Genomic DNA, 25,021 nt, shown 5'->3' with positions numbered 1-25,021 from the left:
TGGAATATGTAAGATATTCGCCGCAGCTTTCGTATTTAGTTAGCGAGGCTGTTGTACATCTCGTGCGTGAGGGCTGGCTGGCTGATAGGCGAAGGATTTAAGGTATACTAACATCAGGGATTAAAGGCAGCTTCGGTTCGAGTAAGGGTGTAAAAGATGTGAAAGGCGGGTGTTTTAGGAGGAGAGTGGACACAGAAAGCCCTCGTTGCCGCTCGGACAGGTGTACAGTCCTGTATACCTGCGCTACGGAAGTGCCGGTGCTGTTAGTACAGCTCGGGGAAAAGGGCTCTTCTGGTCGTCTCACAAGCAAACGTTAAATATCGCGATAATTCGCCACCCCATAACAGGTTACACTACTGTCAGGATACTAAAGGGGAATTCCACCCATTTTTCGAAATTTCTGCATAGTTCAGTGGTTGAGATGTAAAGTCATCCAGAGTGGTTTGATGTGAAATGGTCCATTGTAGAGAAACTTGGCAGCTCTTGAGTTCTATCCAAAACCACCAGTGAACCTACATACACCTTCTGAGTGTTTATATGTAAAGTTGATGTTGGTAAAATAGAGCAAAATCTGGAAAAGTAAGTGCTCTTTGGGGGGCTGTTTTGCCTTAGATCGCCCTGCGTGCATCCCTTTAGCATGAGCGTCTTTTAAAGGATACATTTCATGTCAGAAATTGTGAAGCATCACCTCATTTTACCTGAAAATATGAACATGCGTCATCTAGAAGATGAAGAACGTTTAAACCCTTCATTTTGTTGAGCATTGTTGGTTTCAGGCCGAAAAAGGGTTTTGCTGCCGTCTCGCGGCAACGCTGCTTCCTTTTTTTTCCAGTACCGCTGTGTTTTCGCACATGCGCAGACTGAGAAATCCGAAAGAAATCAGAGTAAGAGTTCACGTTCACCGAGAAATCTGATTACTGGGCTAAAATCCAGCTCTCTACATCGGATTTCTTAATCGGATTTCTAAACCTTACTCCCATCTGAGTGTGCTGTTTACGTGACCGTTCTAATAATCAGATAAATGCAGGAATCAGATTATGATTGGATTATTGATTGCATGTAAACACACAATGTCTCAGGCAGTGTATTACTATTTCATGTAATAGGTGGACGTCTGGTTCCTATCACCACCACTGTAAACCATTCTGACTCAGTAAGTTTCTCTAGAACGGAGCATTTCACACCAAACCACTCTGAATGACTTATTAATCATCTGAAGGATTGTTATGTAGAAAACTGGTGAAATTGCCCTGAAAACGCTTACACTAGTACATGTAAGACACACATTTTCTTCAGACAAAATGAATTAAATATTGAATATTAATAATTCAGTGTAGCTTTTGAATGTTGGCACATATTCTTACACTTCTTCATAGTGATTTATGTTTGTCTAAGTGTCACTTCCTCTTTTCATGAGCAGAGAGTACAGCATCACGTTTGAACTTCCACTGAATAAATTAGCATCTCTGTGAAGCCTGTGACAAACTGTGCTGAGTAATTCTCTCTCTCTCTCTTTCTTTCTCTCTCTTTCTCGTTCTTTCCTTTCTCTTTCCCTTCTTTCTCTCTCTGTGTCTCTCTCACTCCCTCCCATCTCTCTCTTTCTATCTCTTTTCTTTCCCTCCTTTCTCTCTTTCTTTCCTCTCTCTCTCTCTCTCTCTCTCTCTTGATCTCGCTCTCTCCCTCCCATCTCTCTGTCTCTCTCTCTTTCCATTCTCTCTCTCTATGTCTCTCTTTTCCTTCTTTCTCTGTCTGTCTCTCTTTCTCTATCTCTCTTTCCCTTCTTTCTTTCTGTCTCTGTCTCTCTCTCATTCTCACTCTCTCCCTCCCATCTCTCTCTCTCTATTTTCTTTCCCTCCTTTCTTTCTCTCTTTCCCTCCTTTGTCTTTCTTTCCTTTCTCTTTTTCTCTCCCTCTCTCTGTCTTGTTCCAACTCCCACTCTCTCTCCCTCTCTCTCTATTGCACTTGCTTGCCCCCCCCCTCTCTCTCGTTCCTTTTCCCCTTTTTTCCCTCTCTCCCTCTCTCCCTCTCTCTCTCTCTCTCTCTCTCTCTCTCTCTCTCTCTCTCTCTCTCTCTCTCAGACATGGCTCCGTCCGTATGTCTGCAGGAGATGATCCGGGTGATCCGCAGTGCTCGGACTCAGGGAGAGGAGAGGGGGGTCATTCAGAGAGAATGTGCTGCCATTCGGGCACAGTTTCGTCAAGCTGACAGCGGAGGGCGGTCTCACAACCTGGCCAAGCTCTTGTATGTGCACATGCTGGGCTACCCTGCGCACTTCGGGCAGGTATTACAGTCACATGTGTCCTCTGCGTTTGCTCTCTGCTATGTGTCTCTGTATTGGGAACGTAAAGTGGCAGAGCGCCCCCTGCTGTTTGAGTTCAGAGCACAGATTAACAATGGATTGGAGGTGCTGCACATTACAGGTTGTGCAGCATAACCTGCCATGTTGACCCCATATTCAGTTACGTTTGACACTGTGGAAATGTTCCAGTTGACTGAGTGACAGTAAAAGACAGAGTAACAACGTTTATATGCATTTCTCTGAAACCGTGAATGCTGTTATGTGGATATTGATGATGTTTTAGTCTTCACAGTTTTATGGCCAACCAGTTACTCTGTCATTATACTGTTTGTGTAGCTACTGCATTTGTTTGATCACTAAATGACCATTTCACCAAAGTTCCAACTTTCAGTGATACTTATAAATGTCCATTATCAAACATTTCCCTGAACCACAATAATTGGTTTGACTACCACCAGCAAATGCTGTAGGGCTCCCTTCAACTTTCCTGCATGGGTTTGTACAAACGTTTAAACACCCACGTTGTGGATTGTGTAAATGAAAATAAGTTAACACATCCTCTACAGAGAACACACTCCAATATGACAATTTTTTGATAAATTTAATGAACAAATTCTTTTTGCTGAGTGCTGAGATATTGGGGGAAATATGCATTGTGTCATAACTTTTGCACAGGCCACTTCTTATGGGTTATTTTCCCCTGAAGGGGAATGTAGATTATCTCCCATAATCAAGTTACATCTAGGAATAATCATTATTAGGCTATTATGTCTCTGTGAGGCTGATTTGTTGTGTTCCTGAGAAGGATGGGGTGATATGAGCTAAGGACTTGTTTATGCCCATCTCCCATCTATCCTGCCAGACATGTCACCGGCCTATGGTACAGGAGTGGAAACTAGGTTTTTCCACCATTGTAATACTGGGTGTCATGTGGAGCTGACAGATGAATCTTTTTTATATCGTAGTTGCTTTTTAAAGAGTGCAGTTTTTAAATCACAAGAGCTGTAATATTAATTATAGCCATTGTTTATTACCAATGTTTTCTTAATTGGGGAGCATTTACCTAATATTAGAGCTTGTGAACTGCCTGTAGATGAATTGGACCAAAAAAGCTGTATGCTGTGGCATCATGACCACAACTAAGTGGCCGTCTGGCATGTTCAGTGTTCAAGTCTCAAGCCAAGAAAAGTGGATGTTCTGGTCTTCTTGGCTAAAATAACAGGCCTGGACTTCAATGTACAGAAAATAATCACAGTTTTAATCGCAGTTGCAGCATCGATCAGAAACATCGCAATTAGGTATTTTCCCAAATCGTTCAGCCCTAGTGGAATCACTCTTTAAGGCCTTGGGCCTGACTGACAGCGACTCCTACTGACGTCTTTAAGGCCCTGTTCACATTTGGCTTTAACATGCATCCTGGTGTTAACATCTGTAGATGGTGCTAAGTACAGGTGTGTACAGAGTACAGTGCGTCACATTGTGATCCGATCACCCAAACCACCTTCGCAGGTGATGAGGGTCACAAATTACCGCATATCGTTTAGTGTGAAGCACTCGTTCATGATTTCTGTGACATGATATACCTCCAAAACCAAGATGAGAAGACCACCCAGTAATTTCATGCAGTTACTGAATAATATGTCTTATGATTTGGGCTTGTACATTCAGATGGAAAAACCAAAATATACCTACGAGCATAAGTGTTAATAAAGATGGGGAAAAAAATGGAGAAAAATGACGTCAACAGGTTCACACAAACGCACAGCCTTCACGCAAAGTCTTAAAGGCAACCAACAAGCTAAAACTGTAAGAAAAGAGAGTGGTGGGAATGATAGTGCCTGCAGGTGTCTTCCTCACCTAACACAGACTTGGTCGAAACAGTCATACCTTTATGCAAATGATATGTATATTAGATAATCTACATACAAGTGCATTTCGTCATTAGAAATGAAAAACTGCTATAATGCAGACATGGGCTGGTTCAGAAACAATCCGGAGAGATTTAGCGAAGATACCGTCCCTCATGCACATTTTAACGCCCACAGTCAGGTCCAAGGCAGTTATACGATGATGGAATTACCCTGTTTCAGTTCCTGAACCACAGGCTGCTGCCATGTCTGGTAGGATAGGCTGGAGATGAGCCTAAACAGCACCATAACAGCAAGTCGAACAGAGACACAAAAGCCACAGAACTATTATTGTTCACTGTAAGAAACATATCCTTAAACAAAATATTCTATATTGAACAGACTGGTTGTAAGACATATTGTACTATGTGAGATAATCTGCATCCCATCAGCCTTAACCAGCTGCGATATCACAGCAGACACGAAAGCAACTGCTGTAGCTTCATTTTTTGCCTACCAGTTGTTTACAAGTTGCATTAGCAGTTCACGTGGTCTAAACGTTTAAAACAGCCCTTTATTTATAGAAGCACAGACTTCTCTAACAACAAGCACAGCAAGAGACTGACGTAGTAAATGTGGGGGCGCTTTCCTCCAGTTCTAAAACCTGATCACTAGATGCTTTCAAGATGCATGGAAATGCCAGGTGTGAACGGCTACACGTCTCGCTGTCTGCTTGTGGTCAGATCATTCGAGATGGTTGTTGGTACCAAATGTGAACAGGGCCTAAGATCTGCACGAGGAATGCTGGACCTCACCATTGACACTGTGTTTTTGTTTCAGGACTGGTCCAAGTCTGCATTGTAGTCATGTTTGATTTGTAGTGATGAATCAGCAATCGTGTATTTAGATTGTCTGTTGTCGGAACAAAACCTCATATCGCCATTTTTGTCGATTTTCAGTTTTTGACAGTTTGAAAATGCATGTTGGCCCCTATATTGTGTGGAAATTTCATGAAGGATGGCCAAAAATTACTTGGTCGATGGAAGAAGTCTGGTTCCATTGACTTACATTGAAAGTAATGTATGTTTTTTTCCTTGTGCTGTAAAAGTTACCATTTTGGAGATACGAGGTTTTGTTATGACAGCAGCGATATAATTTGCTGTAACTGTTTTTACTCACACAGTGTACTCTAGGGTGTGCGGACACTATGCCTTCTTGCCTTGTATCATGTCCAACCCCGCTTACGTCATCAGGGTGTGACTTGTGTCTTATGTTGAAGAAAATGCCTCTTGCACAGCACAGTGTAGTCTATGATTGTACTTACTCTGTGGCTTATTTGGATCGTTTTGGGGTGCTGACACACGGCTCTCTCACATGCCTTATAGATTTATTGATCATGCAACGCAGCGATTTTCGGTTAATTGTCCCGCACATATAAGATTTTTGCAGACGCAGCTGACTTTGAGGGAGATGTTTGCAGCTTTTCTTGCTGACTACTATTTACATTCTTTAAAAAGGTGAGAACTAGACCTGTTTTAGCCCACATTTTCTCAAATGAGTTGAGAAGTGGGACAGTCGCATCACTGACATTAGATGCCCGAGTCCAGTTGAACCGTGCCCTGGCCCACCTTTTCAAGTGGAGTGGAGTGATCACACTAGTCAAATATACTTTGGGGGTCAAACGTGCTCAGGCACGGTACAGATCACCTAGTGTGAGTACACCCAAAGTCTGTGTTTGATGGGGAAGACACCTGCAGGCACTCTTACATCTCTTTCTCTCTCTCTCTCTCTCTCTCTCCTTCTCTCTCTCTCTCTCTCTCTCTCTCTCTCTCTCCTTCTGTCTCCTTCTCTCCTCTTTTAGAGCTTTAGCCTGCTGTTTGTCTTTAAGCTGTTGTCCTAACCTCACACAAACGCTTAACTATGTGTGTTTACGTGACCATTTTAACCAGTTGTTTTTAGAAATTCTTTTATTTATATTTATTTTGTATGTTCCTGTAATCCTAACGATACTTTCATCAAATCTGTTCTACTTTTGAGGTTCGGCGTGTGGCTCATTTTAGTTTTTGGCCATAAATCTCATCACAAAAGTTGTGAATGTCTGTTTTTCGTACCTTTCAAACTTTGTATTTCAGTCATGCTGTGGTAAAATTACCCCAAGACCCAGTGTGGTAATTTCCACAAATTAATAGCTGCATAAACTGTGTGGGATTGTGTTCTCCGTATAGGATGTGTTAACTTATTTGCACATGGAAATTAAAAAAGAATGTATTTGTTCAGGGATGCCCAACATTTTGCAAACAACTGTCTCTGCCATGTCTAAATGAGCCACTACTGTGACTGCACCTTTTATTTATTTTTGTTTGTGCCCTATAATCAGGAAAAGACTGTGTTACCATCCTTTGTGTTCTGTGGTAGAATCAGGTTGTGCTTGTTGTCAATTACATGTGTCAATTCTGATGTTTCTCCTCAGATGGAGTGCGTCCGTATGATTGCTAGTCCTAGATACAGTGAAAAACGCATCGGCTACCTCGGAGCCATGATGCTTTTGGACGAGAAACAGGATGCCAGCTTGCTTATCACCAACTCCATCAAGAAGTACCGTTCTTTCTCTCTTCTCCTCTGACCAGCATGATTGGGGTGGGATGTGATGGGCAATATGACCATAACCATATCGTTTTTGTGGTAAATTACATCATAATATGCGTTTCTGAGGATATTATGGGTGTCAGTGCTTGTAGAACACTGATGAACTGCATGTTTTATAAAAAAAAAAGACAGATTCAATCAATAATAGCAAAATTGCAGATTTTTAGTCAATATTCACCCTGAAGACAAGTTTTAATCAAGAGTATTTGATTACTGAGTTGCATCTATCAATGGTGAACCGTGACTGTGAGAGCTAGGCCTTCAATTTGGGCCAATAATGTCAAAATTCAGTCAAAACATGAGGAAAAGGCCCAACTCAATGATTATGCTAACTTCTGATAGCATCCCTTTAGATATTTTATTTGAATACTGTGTACTGTATTGTTTTGATATTTAGCTATTTACTTGAAATGGTTAATTCCGCCTTAAATGGTGCACCAGTTACATTCTGATGCTTACCACTGCACTTTCATACACACATTTTTCAATGGGATGCATGGTGTAGATGTTGATTTTTCACTTTTCAGAGCCACAACACATTTGCAGGGTCAAATAAAGTTCAGATTTTTAAACTTTTGTGCAATGTACTTCATCCAGGTCTCAGCACAGCCAATGGGAGAGAACTAGGTGTGTCTGGTAGTTCCTGTTGCAACTGGAAAGATTAGCTTTATTGGACAGCACCGCCCACGGTTGCTCCTAACCGGCAAACACAGCGCATACTGCTTCAGTCACAAAACTTCACCAACTTCCATCAGGATTTCAGCACCAGAATGTAGCTGCTAACATTGTTCTAACATGGAAAGTCCTTGACAGACCTGTTAGCATACAGTTTACCATGTAGCAGATTTGCAGCCTTTAGAGTCAATAGAGAGGCTGGTACAGAGCTGCCACTGCTGTTTTCCTTCTAGCAGCCCATTGATTAAGCTGCCACTCATCCTGACAGATAGTGATGCAACTGGGGCTTCCAGAAGGCCTACAGCAGGGATGCACAACTTCAGTCCTGGAGGGCTTCAGTCCAGCACAGCTTGGAGGTCTCCTACTCAAACACACCCACTAAACCTGGCAGTTAATATATGAGTGTAATCAGGTGTGTTTAAGCAGGTAGGTCACCAAACTGTGCTGCACACCGACCCTTCAGGACCAGAGTTGTGCACCGCTGGTCTAAAGTGTTTTTTTTCTCATGAAATTGGTCTAACTCATTGCAAATCAGTAGGATTGGTTGATTCTTCTCTCATTTGGTAAATGCTGAAATTACAGACATGTATTTAGTTCTCAGAAATCATTAGACGTTCTCTGAAGGCCTAGAAGGGCATGAGGGTATGCCAGATGGTCTTCAAGTATAATCATATTATATTTTTGCTATATTGCCCATGCTTACAGCATCACATGTATCTCACTGTCTCTGCTTATGTTTTTTTTTTTTTTTTTTTTTTTACTGAGTATGTTTTTGTGTGCTCTTTGCAGTGACCTCTCTCATAGCAGTCAGTACATCCAGTCCCTGGCCCTGTGCACTCTGGCCTGCATGGGCTCTGCAGAGATGTGTCGAGACCTGGCACCTGAGATCGAGCGCCTCCTCAAGGCCTCCAACTCCTACATCAAAAAGAAGGTTTGTCCTCTGGTCACGCAGCTTGAAGTTTAGTCAGTCAGCTAAGACGTTTTGTGTTCATCTTATAGGGAAATTTCACTTAATTAAAAAAAAAGAAAATCTCCCTAATTAAATGGTTAATATGGAAATAAAGTGATTCACGGTGGTTTCGTTTGAAATGCTGTGTTCTAGAAAAACTTGTCAAGTCATAAATGTTCACAATGGTGGTGATTTCTTTTTCAGTGTAACCAGAGAATGTCCTCGGTTGGCTTTAGTACGGACTACTTGACTCAAACTCTTGATGTGTGCTGTTGTAAAAACAGTTGAAAAAATGTAGTATTAATGGAAATTACGTACTTCAAACCCCAGCAGTTTCATGCTGTCCGCCCTGCACTCTCTAGGTTTTGTTCTATGCCAAGGTAGAAGGAAAGGAAAATGGTGTGGCTTGAAGCTTTAAACCTGAAACATCATCTGAAGAGTATATATGTTTGCTCATAAAAAATAGGACATAGAGAAAAGGATATAGCTGAGCTATAAGATAGCTGCTGCATGGCTTCTGGACTTCCCCAACGCTTCAATGCACAAGCAACCCACTGCCTCGACTTTGCCTCAGCATTACCCATGCCTGAGGTTCACCTCAGCTGACGCTCTGACAAAACCTTTCCTAATTTGCTGCTATACAGGTGACCGTATGCCTCTGTGCTTGTATAGTCTTGTAGTTTTTCACCATCTGCGTCTTTGGAAAAGATTAAATAATTCACTATATCAGTATAGCTAACTTCAGGTCACAGGTTCATGTTCTATACCCATTCTGTGAGTGTCAAAAGATGGGTTACTGTCAAAACTCATCACCACCACCACATGCAAAAACACAAAGTCTGGATCTGTTATGTTATCTGGAGTGATGGACTAATTTTAAAAACTGTTCTGTCAACCAGCTTCCACCAATCACCAAATAGCTCTAAGAGGCCTTTGTATGGTTGTATGCTGGGATAACCCCGGTCAGGGCCTGGATGGGAAACCAAACTGAACTGCCAGGCTCTAAAAGCTTTCTAGACCTAGTTTTTGTTTTGGGTGTGGAGCAAATGTCCACTGTTGTGCTCATTCAGAATGTAAATACTCTACCCGGAAACCAAAAACAAACTTCAGCTGCAAAGCACTGCCAAAGTTTAAATTCAGGTGATTCAGGAAATTCAGGAAATTTGCCTTAGTGAACCCCAGAGGTCAGGCCCTAACTGCCTGTGTTATTACTGTGTCAATGCAAAAACATTCATCATTGCTTATTTTGTTTGGTTGTAGTGATGATGGTAATGATGGTTACAAGTAAATCATTTTAATAACCACAGCCATGAATTTGTTTTTCCAGGCAGCCTTGTGTGCTGTCCATATTGTAAGGAAAATTCCTGAGCTAGGAGAGCTGTTCACTCCCTCAGCGCACTCCCTGCTGTCTGACAAGAACCATGGTCAGTCTTTCCTTCTCTCTGTACGTTCTCCAACTCTTTGTTTACATGTGTTCCATGTTTAAGGGAATAATACATTGTTTTTCGACCTAATCTCAGTCTCAGTGTGCCACATCTGTGTCTGTATCGCACACTCTCAGAAAAAAGGTACAACACTGTCACTGGGGCAGTACCCCTCTTGTCACTGTGGTGGTACCCTCAGGGGTACATCCCAGTACCTTTAGTCATGGAACATATATTTGTACCAGAATCCATTGAAATTATATTTTACTATAAGTACTATTGACTCCACACACCCTGTCGCGTCTCCAGGCTTTTGTTTTATTGTTCTGATTTAATACATTTGGTTATGAAAAGGTACAAATATCTACTTTTCCACTTGGAAAAACTCATGTAAGGTACACCATTGGACCTTAAAACCACTGCGGTACCTTTGAGGGCACACATACATTGTTTGTACCTTGATGAATGAATCATGTACCTGCATAGTACGTTTATTTGTAACGGTGTATGTTCAGTGATTTTGAGTTTGGTGATGGGTTACTTCAATAAAGATGCAAAAAACAAAATCAATTTATGTACATAAACATACTTATAACAGAAGTCAGTGTAAAGCTGCTGAATTCCACAAATGAACATCAATGGAAAACTCATATTTTTAGAAAACATATGAAATCATCTGTATTTGGAAAACATGTGACACAGCCTCTTCTTTTTGAGACGGGACTAGTTTTTTCACAGGGAAGAATTTGTGGTGATGCAGTATGTCACCAGCATGTCCAAAGTGCTGTCCAAAAGTCAGAGGCAACCATTCAGTTGTTTAATTTCCAGTCAAAACACCTGTTAAGTATGTGTTTTATTTTTCAGGAGATATTTTTGAGGAGATTAAATATAAAATAATCCAATTGCAAATCCAAGGAAGGAGAAAGTCAACAGACAATGAAAAAAAACAGCAGTTTCCAAAGCTGGAGTTCAAAAAATGATTTAAAGATGCAGAGAAAATAGGGTTCCTAACAACCACCTGTAAGACCTGGGTGGTGTTTCATATAGCAGGAGTTCTCACTTAGCCAGATAACCTAAGCCCAAAGATGAGGACTGTCCAATGAGGATGTCCCTCAGCTCTTTTCCTATTGGACAGGCTTGACTTTGTGCTTACGTTATCTAGGCTAAATACTAAAAGAAATTTTATATTCAGTTGTTGTGTATTTTTCTGTTGCGTCTATGTTTTTTCTGACACCAATTGATGTTTCCTGGCGAGTACTTGAACTCATTCTCAATTCTACCCCTAAAAAACAACGTAATGGTAGTGTTGTGACTCTACACTTATTTGACCACCAAGCCTAAGTACTATTTATGGTTTGTAAAATAAAACAAATTCAATTGTTTGTTGAAAGAAAATAAAAAGAATCGAACGAACTAAAAAATGCGAGAAGACTCTTCAGAATTCAGAAGTGCAGGTCCTTTATTTCTTTTGAGCATGGAGAATGTATTCCCAATGGGCCCTTGGGCAACACTCACAAATATACAGAGTTTGTACACATGTTTTATACTCTCAGTGAAGGTGGGGTGACATCGCCCCACCTCTTTTTGTCATCTCCTGATTTCATAAAACCACCGTTATATCCAAATTGACCTTCATACATCTATCAAATAGGGTCTTGTGTAAACCATTGTCTCCAAGCTTAGTCTGAATCTTTTTTTTTTTTTAAAAAACATCGTGCCAGGCGCATGCTGGTATTTTTCCATCTCGGTCTTTGGCCTTGAGAAGTTCATAAGTTCACTCGCTCCCTATAAAGTGTCTATCTTCTCTCTTACGCCCTACTGAGGAAGCTTGTTTTAGGGCACTTGCTCCAATGTGCTAGGCCTTTATTTATGATTTATCCTGCATAATACAGGGCATTTTAATTTTGAGAATCTTTAATTTACTTCAGTAGCCTAATGGCTGTTCTGACTGGTTATTAGATAAAGGGTGGTCAGAGACTGATATTGAGTAGAAAAAAATCTTTTTGTTTATATTGTGAATTTAATCTGGGAGATAATACAGTTTAGGATACTCAGACACTGCAACCACTTATCCCTTTCCCATTACAGCTGTCACTGAAGACTGACCTTCATTCTGATGTGTTGGGTCAGGACAGAAAAGGCTCAAATGATGTAGGCTGAAGTCTTTTGTGCCTGGGGCTTTCTGCACAAAGTCAGCATTAAGCCTTTAAGACATCGACCTGTTAGCTTGTATGTTAATGTGTTTTCTCTTCTTTTTTTCTACGTACAGGGAAACATATCTAAATTAATGTCCATGGTAATTGACTGATGTGGCAGACTAAGATTAGGTTGAAAAATGCTGTGTTTCCTTAAGTCATTGTTTTTTGGTAGTTTTTCTGCATTTTCCTAAAGAAATCATCTCTTTAACTGCTGTTGTTTCTTAACATCCGAAGGCTAACATTCCTCACATGCCCTCTAGACGTTTTATGCCACTGAGAGCTAAGATAGCAGCTCTTTATCGTGCCCTGGCTGTTTTAGAATGGCAGGGCTATATTTCACCTGTGTAAGTGTTGTTCTCTCTCTCTGCAGGGGTTTTGCACGGCGCCGTGGTTTTGATCACAGAGCTGTGTGAACGTAACCCTGGCAACCTTGATGAGTTCCGTAAGGTAATATAAAAGCAAAACAAAGACATGCTGTATATAAATTGCTTGGTCATTGTGACTGATGCTTATATTGCAATCACAAAAGCGTTTCTGCGGGGTGTTTTGATGAGTCAGCACATTCATGTAATCTAATAATTTTGGTCAACCCAATTACCATGATTTAGCATAATATAGCGTTCTGGTGCACTCTGAGAATAATTCAGCAATTTGCCAACTTCGCCAGTACAAAAATTGTACTGGTTTCTGTTTTACTTTGACTTTCCAGGTGCTTTGACTTTGTTAGAAACTTAATGCTTGCTATACAAAGGTCAAGGTCAGTTTACACAAGTGTATACAACACTTTTTGAGACCTCTCCTCAGCATTTAGGAAGGTCAGTGACAAATTCAAAATGATCATATTAAAAAATCTCTTTTGAACTGGATATTTTGTATCTGCAAGAATCCATTGGATGTGCTGATTTTATAACGTAGCTTTTATAGCAGTATAAAATCGTTTTTTAACAGGGTCATCAGTTTTCCCACCTGAAAAATTTAATGTATTTTAAAGTTATTTAGCACTACTGAAAATAATCTAGAAACCAGTCTTTGTACTTGGACACCTATATAAAGTTTTTTTTTTAAACTCAGGTTCATAATTTTATTTTCCCAGAAAATGAACATTATTATTACATTATTATTATGATAATAGTGGTTATACAGCTACCTAGAATACTTTAAAAAAATGATGGGGGTTTACCTTTAAATACATATATATATTTTTTTTCTGTTGCTCATTTTATTCCTCTGTCTCAGGCTGTTCCGGAACTGGTACAGATAATGAAGGGTTTGGTCACGTCAGGTTATTCTCCAGAACACAACGTAGCTGGCATCAGTGATCCTTTTCTGCAGGTCAGTCTGGGACATCCTTAACCATTGATCAGTCACATCAGACTGTTCTCCGTGGAACTAACATCACCGAGCACAGGCGGCACTGATATGAGGTTTTTCTTAGAGAGAAAGCATAGTTCAGTTAACGATTAACATTAGCTAGGAAACTAGTTTGTTTTTTGAGTGACAAGTGACGTTATGTGGACTGAGGAGCAGTTTCTCTGTTTAGTATTTTTCAGAAAGAATACTCCACAGCTCGCCCTCTTGTTTCCTGTAGGCTGATGCTTTGTGTTGTCAGGTTGTTGAGGTTCATGAATTTGCAGTGTTAGTTTACCTAAATTAATTCAGTGCATAGCGAAATTGAGCAAACTGATTTCTCCCATTCAAGAGAATTGGCTTTTTCACCAGGCAGATTTTACTTGTGTGACTGTGGATTAATGCTCTTCTACCATGTGAGACAATCTTATTCTGTGTTCTTATTTTGCTCTTTCTTTGTGTATCTTTTTCTCTCTTAGGTTCGTGTTCTCAGGTTGTTGAGGATTCTTGGCCGCAATAATGATGAAGCAAGTGACGCTATGAATGACCTTCTGGCACAGGTATACTACTGCGGCACACATTCATGTTCACCTGCACTCATTTCCTTTATCACATCTAGGCCTGTGTAATATAGCAGCACATACCAGACTTTTTTCAAATTCAAATTTGAAAATGTTTGTTCACCAGAGAACAAAATTTCTTAGCTATATTATTCACTATTGGGGTTCAGGATCCAGTATTTAAAGTGCACTATGTAGGGAGCAGGGGTTAGTTAAAGATTCAGCCCCATCGTGAGAAGAGGGGCACTGTTTGATTGGTTCTAAATACGACTCGGTAATTTGGTGACCAAGAAGTTATTATAACATGAAGGTTTTTGCATTAAACAATGCCACATTGTTATATGTTCATTGTTATATGACAAAAAGTTAAAAAGTTAATGAAAAGACTGCAGTATACAGTGATGTGCGACCAAACATTCAATGGTCCATGGCTGCTTGACACTACGCAAATGGAACTTAATTTCTTGAGAGAGTACTTGTTTATATTGATTATTATTAGAAATAACTTCATTATTTTCTGAAATTATTTTCTGAAAAAGTGTATTTTAGACAGCTGGGACAGGCTCCAGCTGTCGCCCACCCCCATGTCGCCCATGTTTTCTCCTCTTCCTATAAAGCTACCACTTCAGAGATAACAGGTTGTGTTAGGACAGTGATGCACAGTAGTGGAATCTGGATTAACATTTAGGATTACTCTTTGTTCTTGTTTCACAGGTGGCCACCAACACAGACAGCAGTAAGACTGCAGGCAGTGCTGTGCTATATGAAACAGTGCTCACTATCATGGACATCAAATCAGAGAGTGGACTGAGGGTACGCAATAATAAGTCTCTCACATTTACCTATGAGCCTCTTTCAGATAGAAAACCAGTGTATTCCTGGAACATTGCCCTGTCCAGCGTGTTCACACATATCAGAAAAATACTACAAATAGAGGACGTGATGTTTTAACGTGGCAGAAGATGCCCTGTTTTAAATGATCGAAGGTCTGCAGATCATAAAGATTTTTTATTTGATTATGATGCTATTCATTGACCGCATGTTTTATAGATGGCTACACTCCTGTTTAAAAGTTTAGAATCAATGTTTTCAATAATCTAAAGGTAATTTGGTTTCAAATGAATGTAGAAAACTTTCCTGATAAGATAATCCTGTTCATCTTCACAGGTTTTAAATAATTAGTAAGACACTAGGATTCTATAAATGAAATAAAATGTGGAGAAATATTGTCCAGAATGATGAACAGAACTTCTTAAATTACTGAGAAAGCTATCGAGAATGCATTATGCAAATACTTAACAGTATTGGGAATCCCTATGATGTTAAACGGTCCCTACTGCTAGCCAAGCCACTGATCTAGAACCTAGAAACACAACCAAGCTAGCATTTGTGTAACTCTTGCCTCAGTTATCAAATTAAATTATAAACAAAACAGTGATTCTTTCTTTATTCAGCACAAAATATACACCAGAGACTATTTATAATAGTTTTAATTAGTTTAGCTTTTTTTTTGATGTTTTCTTCTGCCAGGTTGTTATTTGAGCAGCCTGTTCTCTCTTTAATGCCATAAGATGCTTCCTAGCAATAACATAACATCCATATATGTTTAATAATTTTAGCAAAATCATGCTGACAAATGAGATGAAAAGTCAAGAGAAAATCGACGGCAGATTATCGAAATTCAGATGTAGGAGAAAGGAAACTGGATGCTTGAGATTTTTTCATACATATGTCTAGCAAACTCAAAGACCCTTAAATGTGCTGACAGAGCATGAAAGAGAACCAAAATTATGTGAGAACATAAATATGAGACATTAATAATGCATATGCCATATTATGATCGAAATAATCATGGTTAATTATCAGCGCTGGCTAATTACTGATTCACAAAATATTCGTAACAGTGAACAGTTATCCTTGAATATATATTATATGGAAATCTTATCCCAAAATCACAAGTGTTATTTATTATCTTCCACAGTTAATGTTTAAACAACTTTAATTACCCATTGATTTGTTTTAAAACCTTTATCAGTAGATCTATCTTTTTAAAATCCAGTCAGGCCATACATTTTCACAAATAGTTTGTAATATTTAAGGTCGCATTATAGAAGCTCTTATTGTATGTAAAATAAATTAGCAAAGGATTTCAAAGTTTTCAAAAGTAGTGGACATAGTTAAGTACAGTACAGGATTTACAAAGACGTATTTGTAATATAACCAATACTTTTCCAGAGTTTTAGCTGACCATGTGAGAATGAACTTTATTTTGATCCTGTCATGTGTTTGTCTTTCCTGACAGGTGCTTGCTGTGAATATTTTGGGAAGGTTTCTTCTAAATAATGATAGGAATATCCGGTGAGTTGTTCAGTTTGATTACAGGTTATTAGGAGATGATTAGAATAAGAAAATAAATAAACATTGTATTGTATTGTATTGTATTTAAGTAAACATTTGAAATACGTGACTATAACATGAATTCAGAGCCATAACTATTACACAGACATATAATATATATGTGTATGTGTGTATATATATATATATATATATATATATATATATATATATATATATATATATATATATATATATATATATATAATTTTTTAAAGATTTATTATTATTATTATTTTAATATAACAAAATTGACTAGATTTTAGATATTTTCACCTTTCACAAATTTCACCATAATCCAGTTTATTTAAATTTCATACGAATAATAATTATTTTTTTAAAATACCCTGCATATGTAATTGTCACTGGAGTAGCTATTTACAGAGTAATCTAATATAATATAACAATAAAACTAACATTAACAATACAACTAACATTTATTTAGATTTTTACATTAGGAAAAAACCTTGATACTTTTATTTTGACCAAAAATGAGTACATACTTTGTTTTACTTTTTTGAATATCATTATTAGTACGTGTTATCTATTCAGATTTTTCCAAAATTGTTTCAGTTGAATTGCTCTCTTTAGATCAATGCATTTTTATACACCTATGCATTCTACCATATTGGTTCAAAGTCAAAGTTGAAAACACATTCTGGACTTTTATCTGATGTACGTTTTTGCTTTAGATGATCTTGTGCCTTAATTATGTTCATTTTATTAAAACAAATGATTGAACATTCCATTTTATCACTACCAAAACAATGAGAGGGTTTGGAGAAATTAGTTACAATTGTCACTCCCAAAACAGTCACTGCTGAAACATGTGATACATTTGTGGAAGTGACAATTGTAGCTAATTTTAAACAACTCAAAAGCACTATCCAGTACATGACTAGCAGACATACCTATGAACAGCTGTACACATGTAAAATACATAATATTTTTATTAAAACACAAAAAGGTTTACTTAATTGCAGAAAATGTGTGTTTCAGTAGTGACAATTCTTAATGTTTCACACTGATTTTCAGACTTTGAGAGACGTTTACTTGGGATAAAATAGGATCTAACTGCTCACCCTGTGGTCATGAGGGACAGGGATGCAGTTTCACTTCTTGCTGTAATATGCAGGGGTGTGGCTAAAAAAGAGCTTTGCCTACAGACTAAAACTCTTTTTGTTTTGGTAGTGACATGGGACAGGATTTTTAGCCTTTAATTTGAACATTTGAAAATGATCTTTAAAAAAATGTAAGAAAATGCAAAAATGTATTATGTAAATATTATTTTCACAAGTTTAAATTTGGAGATTTTGGGACAACATAGGGTTTGGGACAGCCACCTCCCAGTAGAAAGTCCACTATAAATGGTGATTTTGGCCTAGTCCCATTTCTTCTTTTGACCCCTACCCCTTGTTTTTGAGTGTCACCCTAATCCCCTTGAAACGGAGTTACAAGGTGTAGTGGTTGAAATCTTGACCTACAACCCGGCCCGTCTTAAGTGATGGCAGAAGAGGGAAAAGTTCAGCTCCTCGCTGCTTGGCTTTAGTTACATTTAGGGCATCAAATGTCTGCAAAGAGGGAGATAAGACAATTATTTGTTAACACCCACCGCTAATTCTTTGGTGACTATTTAAGGTGGAATGGGAACATTAGCTAGCTAGCTACTGAGACATTAGCATGCTATTACTGTGTAACATTTATGCTTGTTACAAAGAAAATGATCATAATACATTGAAACAACATTAAACTAATATAATACAATGGTTATTGTATTGTTGTTACTGAGAAGATTCTCACATTTGTAGGTTTATTTGGCCACTCATGCAACCATCTTGCCGGGTTTTTTTTTTTTTTCTTTTTTCTTTTTTTTACATGTTAGGGCCATGTAGCCCTAACACTTCGCCCTGCCCCTCTATCTCAACAAAAATTGGGACGCCCTACCCCTAGACATGAATGCGCAAAACAGATTGCTTAGGACTAAGTGGTAGGTTTTTAGATCATAACATAATCCTTGTAAATATCTGAGGTCTGTTTTTTACTGTGGGCCCGCAGTTCAAATTAATTTGGTACAGTCCATGTAGCCTTGTAGTCTGTCTGACTGTCTCTTTGTATCTGTTCATTCACGTCTAACTCCAAGGTTTTATCCAAGGCCACAGCAAGCCTGAACCAATACAGATCTAAAGGTTTCCCTTTGGGTACAAACAAGCTGGATTTGCTGTTTCTGTTAGCATGTCACGCTTGAGCCTCAGCCTCTGCTCGTCAGCGCCGAGGGATCTGATTACCGTCTGATTTTTATCTGTCCATATGGGTTAGCCGGAGGCGTTGTGCAGGAGCAATCAGGCTTAGCAGGCCTATCTGCTTTCAGCAGCTGATGCCTTTCAGATGCCCTTTCAGGATGACCCTTGACCTTGTCGCTCGTGCTTTCAAGGAATACTCCAAATTAATCTCCATCTGCCACATCTGTATTGTATGGTCACTTGCTATGGACCCTGTGCTTAGAAAAGAAGGGTAAATCTGTTTACTCTAAAGATATTTATAGTAGAAGCCAATGGGCAGTTTCTGAATTCTGTCTGTAAACGTTTATGCAAAACTTAGATTTTTAGAAAGGTATCTAATATTTCTTATTTTGAGATTGTTCAAAGAATATTATAACATTGTTTAACTTATTTTTAGATATTTTTGTTTAGGTTTCTTTTAGGTATTCTTATCCTGAGAAATTGCCAATCTAAGTTAAATGTGTAGAAATAAGTTAAATGATCTCATAATATTCTTACAGGTAAGGTGTTTACACAAGATTTAAGATGATTTCACCTGCAGTGAGCAGACATTTTCAAAGACATTTTCTCTTGTCTGTCTCTTTGCATAAATTGAACAAAGGGGCAAATAAAATAATATCAAGTTTTTTACCATCTGGAAATTTGAATTTAGTGTCCAAGATTTCATCTATCATACATGTGCTTGAATTCATTTATTGTCATCACAATAAATCACACTAATAAATTATGCTCAGTATGTAAAGGCCTAAAGAGCTAGGCCTTCAGCTTGAACACTAAATGGCAAAATTTGTTAAAAAAAAATCGCACTGACATGCGAAGTTAGTAAAAGACATTCTACATTCATAACACAATTTAAGAACCTTCTATGTAGCAGTTTAACAGTGACCTTTTCAGTAAAGAGCCCTGGCGTAGAGTGGCCACCACTTCCAGAAGTAATCAGAATGTGATTAGGAGTGACGATATAATCAACCAGTGAGGCCTTCAGGGGGCATGTAGTGACACATATTAAATTAATTAAATAACTAATAATTAAAATTCCAATTCATGGTGTTTTCTTCTTCCTACAAATAAATAACAAGTCTAATGTGATTCAGTTTTTCAAGCTGAACAGCTTTATCATTACAACTAGTGCGGGAAATTGGATTGTTTGTCTGGCATTTTAATGTACACTGTGTGCACAATTATTAGGCAAGTGAGTATTTTGACCATATTATCATTTTTAGGCATATTTTCTAACTCCAAGCTGGATAAACTTGAATGCTTAATGGATTTAAGCATAGCAGGTGATGTGTATCTGTGTAATGAGGGAGGGTGTGGCCTAAGGAGGTCAACACCCTATATCAAGGTTGCATAATTATTAGGCAGCTTTTTTCTTTAGGCAAAATGGGCCAAAAAAGAGATTGAACTGACTCTGAAAAGTTAAAAATTACCAAAAGTCTCTCAGAGGGATGCAGAAATTGCTAAGATTTTGGGGCGTGATCACAGAACCATCAAACGTTTTGTTGCAAATAGTCAACAGGGTCGCAAGAAACGTGCTGAGAAAAAAAAGACGCAAATTAACTGCCAAGGATTTGAGAAGAATCAAGCGTGAAGCTACGAGGAACCCATTATCTTCCAGTTCTGTCATATTCCAGAACTGCAACCTAGCTGGAGTATCAAGAAGTACCAGATGTTCAGCGCTCAGAGACATGGCCAAGGTAAGGAAGGCTGAAACCCGACCACCACTGAACAAGACACATAAGCTGAAGCATCTAGACTGGTCCAAGAAGAATCTGAAGACAGATTTTTCAAAGGTTTTATGGACTGATTAAATGAGAGTGACTCTTGACGGACCAGATGGATGGGCCCGTGGCTGGATCAGTAACGGGACAGAGCTCCACTTCGAGTCAGACGCCAGCAAGGTGGAGGTGGGGTACTGGTATGGGCTGGTATTATTAAAGATGAGCTGGTTGGACCTTTTCGGGTTGAAGATGGGCTCAAAATCAACTCCCAAGCCTACTGCCAGTTTTTAGAAGACACTTTCTTTAACAGGTGGTACAGGAAGAATCTGCATCTTTCAAAAAGACAATGATTTTTATGCAGGACAATGCTTCATCACATGCATCCAAGTACTCCTCTGCATGGCTCGCCAGTAAAGGCATTAAAGATGAAAAACTTATGACATGGCCCCCTTCCTCACCTGACCTGAACCCAATTGAGAACTTGTGGGTAATTCTTAAGCGGGAGATTTACAGTGAAGGAAAACAGTACACCTCTCTGAACAGGGTCTGGGAGGCTGTGGTTGCTGCTGCACAAAAAGTTGATCGTCAACAGATCAAGAAACTGACAGACTCCATGAATGGAAGGCTGTTCACTGTTATTGAAAAGAAGGGTGGCTATATTAGTCACTAATTTTTTTTGATTTCTCAGAGATGTTCATTGGAAAGCTTTGAGTTGTTTGTTTATAATTCTCACTTGAATATCGAGTATAATATATGAAGCACTTTTGATACTCTGTTCCTTAACATTTATCCTCTGCATAAAGGCCCCAGTCTGACGTATTACACCTCATTGAGCTGATTAGTGCTTGGACCCCACAGATTGCCACATGTGGCTATATTTATTGTATAAGACCTTCTTGTTAGCTTCTGAAGTCTTAAACAATGAGAGAGCTCGTCTGGCTGTATCTGCCTGGATACCACGGGTAGAAAAAGAAAAAAAAAAGGATTTGATCATTTTCCATTGGGCTTTTCAACATTTTAACCCTTTTATTTACAATAGAAACTTAACAGTTAAATGAGAGTATTACGACAATACCTGCAGAGTTGAAATACACCAAGCATGATGACTATATTAAATAAAAAATAAATGTACAGACATGTATTTTTCCCAGAAATTAATCTGAAGGTTTCCCTCTAAGCTTAAGTGGTCTACACCAGCTAAACTGTTGCTGCTGTTAGGATTTAGTGCATTGTGGTTTAATAAACCTGAGAACTTCTGATGAGGCAATTCACTATCAAAGCATGTTCTCTAAGATCTAACTCTGAATGGTTTATTATCATGTGATTTCTGTTTATGAGAATGGCTGATGTGAAATAGATTTGGACTTATTTTTCATTCGCACTCGCTTGATGAGTCTCTTCTCATATGTGTCGCAGGTACATATCAATGACATCACTCCAGAAGATCGTTCAGACAGATCACACTGCAGTGCAGCGGCACAGGGGCACCATTGTGGACTGCCTGAAGGACCAGGATGCCTCAGTAAAACGGTACTAACAGAACAAATCCATTGATCTTTTAGCATTAAGTAAAAACAAATACACACTTCTGCACTTTTTATTGCCCAATTACTCTTTATTTGCTGAACTTAATATACGCTATTTGGCCAAAAGTATATGGATACCCCTCTTGATTATTAATTTCGGGTGTTTCAGTCACACTCATTGCCAACAGGTGTATAAAGTCAAGCATACAGCCATGCAATGTCCACGGACAAACACTGGCAGTAGAAGGGGTCGTACTGAAGAGGACTAACTTTTTAAATGAGATATTATGTGAAAATGTAATTTTTGGCTTTAAGTTTGTTTGAATTCTTTGTAGCCTCTTAAACTCCTTGAGACCACCAGTGGTTCCAAAATGCACTTTGTCATATTCTTCATAACTTTCATATTTCATAAGCTACATTAAAAAAGTAGGTGTCATATGAGAGCTGTATCTGTCTCCTTTCCAGTCAAATAGAAAGTGATGTCATTTTAAACCCCTATAATAAAAGAAGCTGAACTCACAATTTTTTGGTTTACTGAAAGTTGACCCATTTTTCCAAAAATCTGGGCTGTAAACTATAAACAGATGGCGTCTCTTCAGTGATAAACGCTGTAAAAATTATTTTTATAAAATAGTACAAAGAGCTTCTAAAATTTTTGGCTTTCAGCAGTAAATTGTAAGCATATAGCAATATGTTTATGACCATAAAACACATTTCTGTTCATTTGAAAGGAGCTTTTACAAAAATAAATAAATTTTACATTTATGTCATGCAGGTACTGAATAATTTGTCTTACGATTTGGTTATGTGAATTCAGATGGAAAAACCAAAATATACCCTGGAGAATGAGATTAAAATATTTTAGACATTTGTCCTTGTTTTCTCCATCAGTCGTGCCCTAGAGCTGTCATTGGCTTTAGTCTCCGCTGCAAATATCCGCTCTATGATGAAGGAGCTCCTTCGATTCCTCTCTACCTGTCCCCCAGAGCTTCGATCCCATGCAACGTCTGGCATCTTCAATGCTGCTGAGAGGTACTCTTTAGTGGACTGAAATTCCTTCTGATTTTGATGAGCTTGTTCAGTTTGTCCACACTTACTTTCCACTATATGTTTCACGACACATATAAACTTGCCTGTATCCAACTTAAAGGGGAACCGCACTGATTTCTGAGTAATTCAGTTGATGACATGTAAACACAGTCATTAAGAGTGCTTTGATGTGAAATGGTTCCTTATACAGAAACTTACAGACTCAGATTTCTTTACAGTGGTGGTGATAGGAACCAGAGGTCACAACATCTACAATGCAAATATAGACATTTTATTTCCAAAACTACCAGTGAAGCTACATGTGTCTTTTAATTTTTTACATGTAATGTTGATGATGTTAAAATAGTGTTAAATCTAAAAAGAAATGACATTTATCTTTGGGGCTGTTTAACCTTACAACACCCTGCATAAACTTTTTTTTGTAATACAAAACATTTTAATACAATTTTTAATAAAAAATATTTTAGGAAGAAGATAATGAATTGTATGAATTGTAAAACAATGTCTCAGACAGCAGGAAGGGAATTGGTTTTCTTGCAAAAATGAATAAGATTTTCAAAATTGCCTCATGGTTAACAAAAATGTTTAATTCTCTGAGTATTTTTTTGTGCTGAATTCCACTGGTTTCTCTAAATTAAACCATTAAATGACGGAAATATGAATTTTGCTACATGCATTCCTGTAAATGTGGTTTCACCCTGACTGCAAATATTATATTAACAATTCCTCAGCTATTCCAAATCTATATATATATATGTGCGCGTATGTGTATATGACTTGATGATCATTAACCAAAGTCAGATTCAAAATCTGTTCTAACACCATAATTCATGTGGGTGGAAAAGCTAGAAACCCAGCTGCTCTGTCTGTGTGGATGTTTCAGAGACGGTGACATAGCCATGGCAACATAAACTTCCCACAGATTCCTTTTACTTTTTCTTTTTTTTTTTCGATAAACTTTGCATTCAGACATGTTTTGAATCTGTGTAAAGTAGCAAATGACAGTTCTGATGGCCTGCAGGTCAAAGTTTGTATTTGTATTTGACCACTGTATTTGAAACAAAGCGCTATCATGTTATTAGAAAATTTGGCATGCTCCATGTTTTGCGCAGTATTCCTCTGGACTCGGTTGCGGCAGTTTTGTGTCAGTTTAAGACTTTGTGCATAAAGTCTTTCCTAAAACCTTGCTGAACATTAGTTAGTTTCAAACTGATGTCTAAATTTAGTTGCAGTACAGATCCGTAAGTCATGTTTTAACTAGTAATAACTAACGAATGCGTACACAGCAATAACATGTCCAGAACCAATCAGTTAACCCACTGCAGACTTTTCCCTTGGAAAAGTATTCAGCATGGGAGCGTTCATGCTTGGAGCCAAATCCAAGATGATGATTAGAGCTGTAAGTAAAATTGCAGCGTATAGCCTTTAAAACTTTTAGCTTAGTTAAGCAAAAAAAGTCATGTTTTTGGTTTTTTTTGTGACTTTTACAAGGTTTCTGATGGTTTCCCCAACATACATTTGCTCAGGGAGAGGTATTAATATTCAGTAGCTACTAAACTCAATGTTAAAACTAGCTTCTGTGGTGCAGCCCATCCTGTTTAGTAATGCAAAAACCTGAACTAGTAAACACTTCCCTTACGACTAGCCTATGTTTGAACATACATACAGTCGATGCAACCAACTACTAGATGTGTATGACATAAATCTGTAATGGGTATTGTTGTCCCTTATTGGCCTGCCATTATCATGCAAGCATTTTTGAGACGTTTTTCCACCCTCTTGTGGTTGTAGAGAATTTTGCCCAGGGTCTGGACATTTATAAGTAACTCTAATATTATCTATAGTGTTGCCCTAATAACTATCTGTAATCTAATATCTTCAAAAAAAATGTTTTTGAAGAATATCAACATCAAAAAAGAATATCAGCAAAAATGAAAAAGGATAATAAGGAATGCGAAAAGACTTCAGCTGCTGAGTTCTTGTGGAATGAAGGAAAAGGGCTTCGCTTTATTGAGCATCAAATGGCAAGATGGTTCCCGGTCAACCACAGTGCAAAGAACATCTCAAAACCCCTTTTTTATATCCCCACCCCAGTTACACAATTCC

The 25,021-nt window shown here is 38.3% G+C and overlaps 1 protein-coding gene across 2 annotated transcripts in view; it reads left to right on the top strand.

Annotated features, from left to right (window-relative positions):
- Nucleotides 1–25,021, top strand: part of ap1g2 (adaptor related protein complex 1 subunit gamma 2) — a 38,866-nt gene that overhangs the window by 479 nt on the left and 13,366 nt on the right. The window contains exons 2-12 of one of the 2 annotated variants that reach the window (XM_017717058.2): nt 2,079–2,281; nt 6,617–6,741; nt 8,257–8,398; nt 9,744–9,840; nt 12,409–12,485; nt 13,275–13,370; nt 13,865–13,945; nt 14,660–14,758; nt 16,248–16,303; nt 21,756–21,869; nt 22,757–22,897. In XM_017717058.2, coding sequence (XP_017572547.1) covers nt 2,081–2,281; nt 6,617–6,741; nt 8,257–8,398; nt 9,744–9,840; nt 12,409–12,485; nt 13,275–13,370; nt 13,865–13,945; nt 14,660–14,758; nt 16,248–16,303; nt 21,756–21,869; nt 22,757–22,897 — 1,229 coding nt within the window. In that variant the 5' untranslated portion in view covers nt 2,079–2,080. Of the gene's footprint in view, nt 1–2,078; nt 2,282–6,616; nt 6,742–8,256; nt 8,399–9,743; nt 9,841–12,408; nt 12,486–13,274; nt 13,371–13,864; nt 13,946–14,659; nt 14,759–16,247; nt 16,304–21,755; nt 21,870–22,756; nt 22,898–25,021 lie in introns of those variants that run through there. The other variant, XM_037531571.1, reaches the window with a different exon arrangement.

The sequence above is a fragment of the Pygocentrus nattereri genome, chromosome 2 (assembly GCF_015220715.1).
Source record: "Pygocentrus nattereri isolate fPygNat1 chromosome 2, fPygNat1.pri, whole genome shotgun sequence".
Taxonomy (NCBI): Eukaryota; Metazoa; Chordata; class Actinopteri; order Characiformes; family Serrasalmidae; genus Pygocentrus; species Pygocentrus nattereri.
The sequence above is the reverse complement of the archived record's forward strand: the minus strand, read 5'-3'. Positions and strand labels throughout refer to the sequence as shown.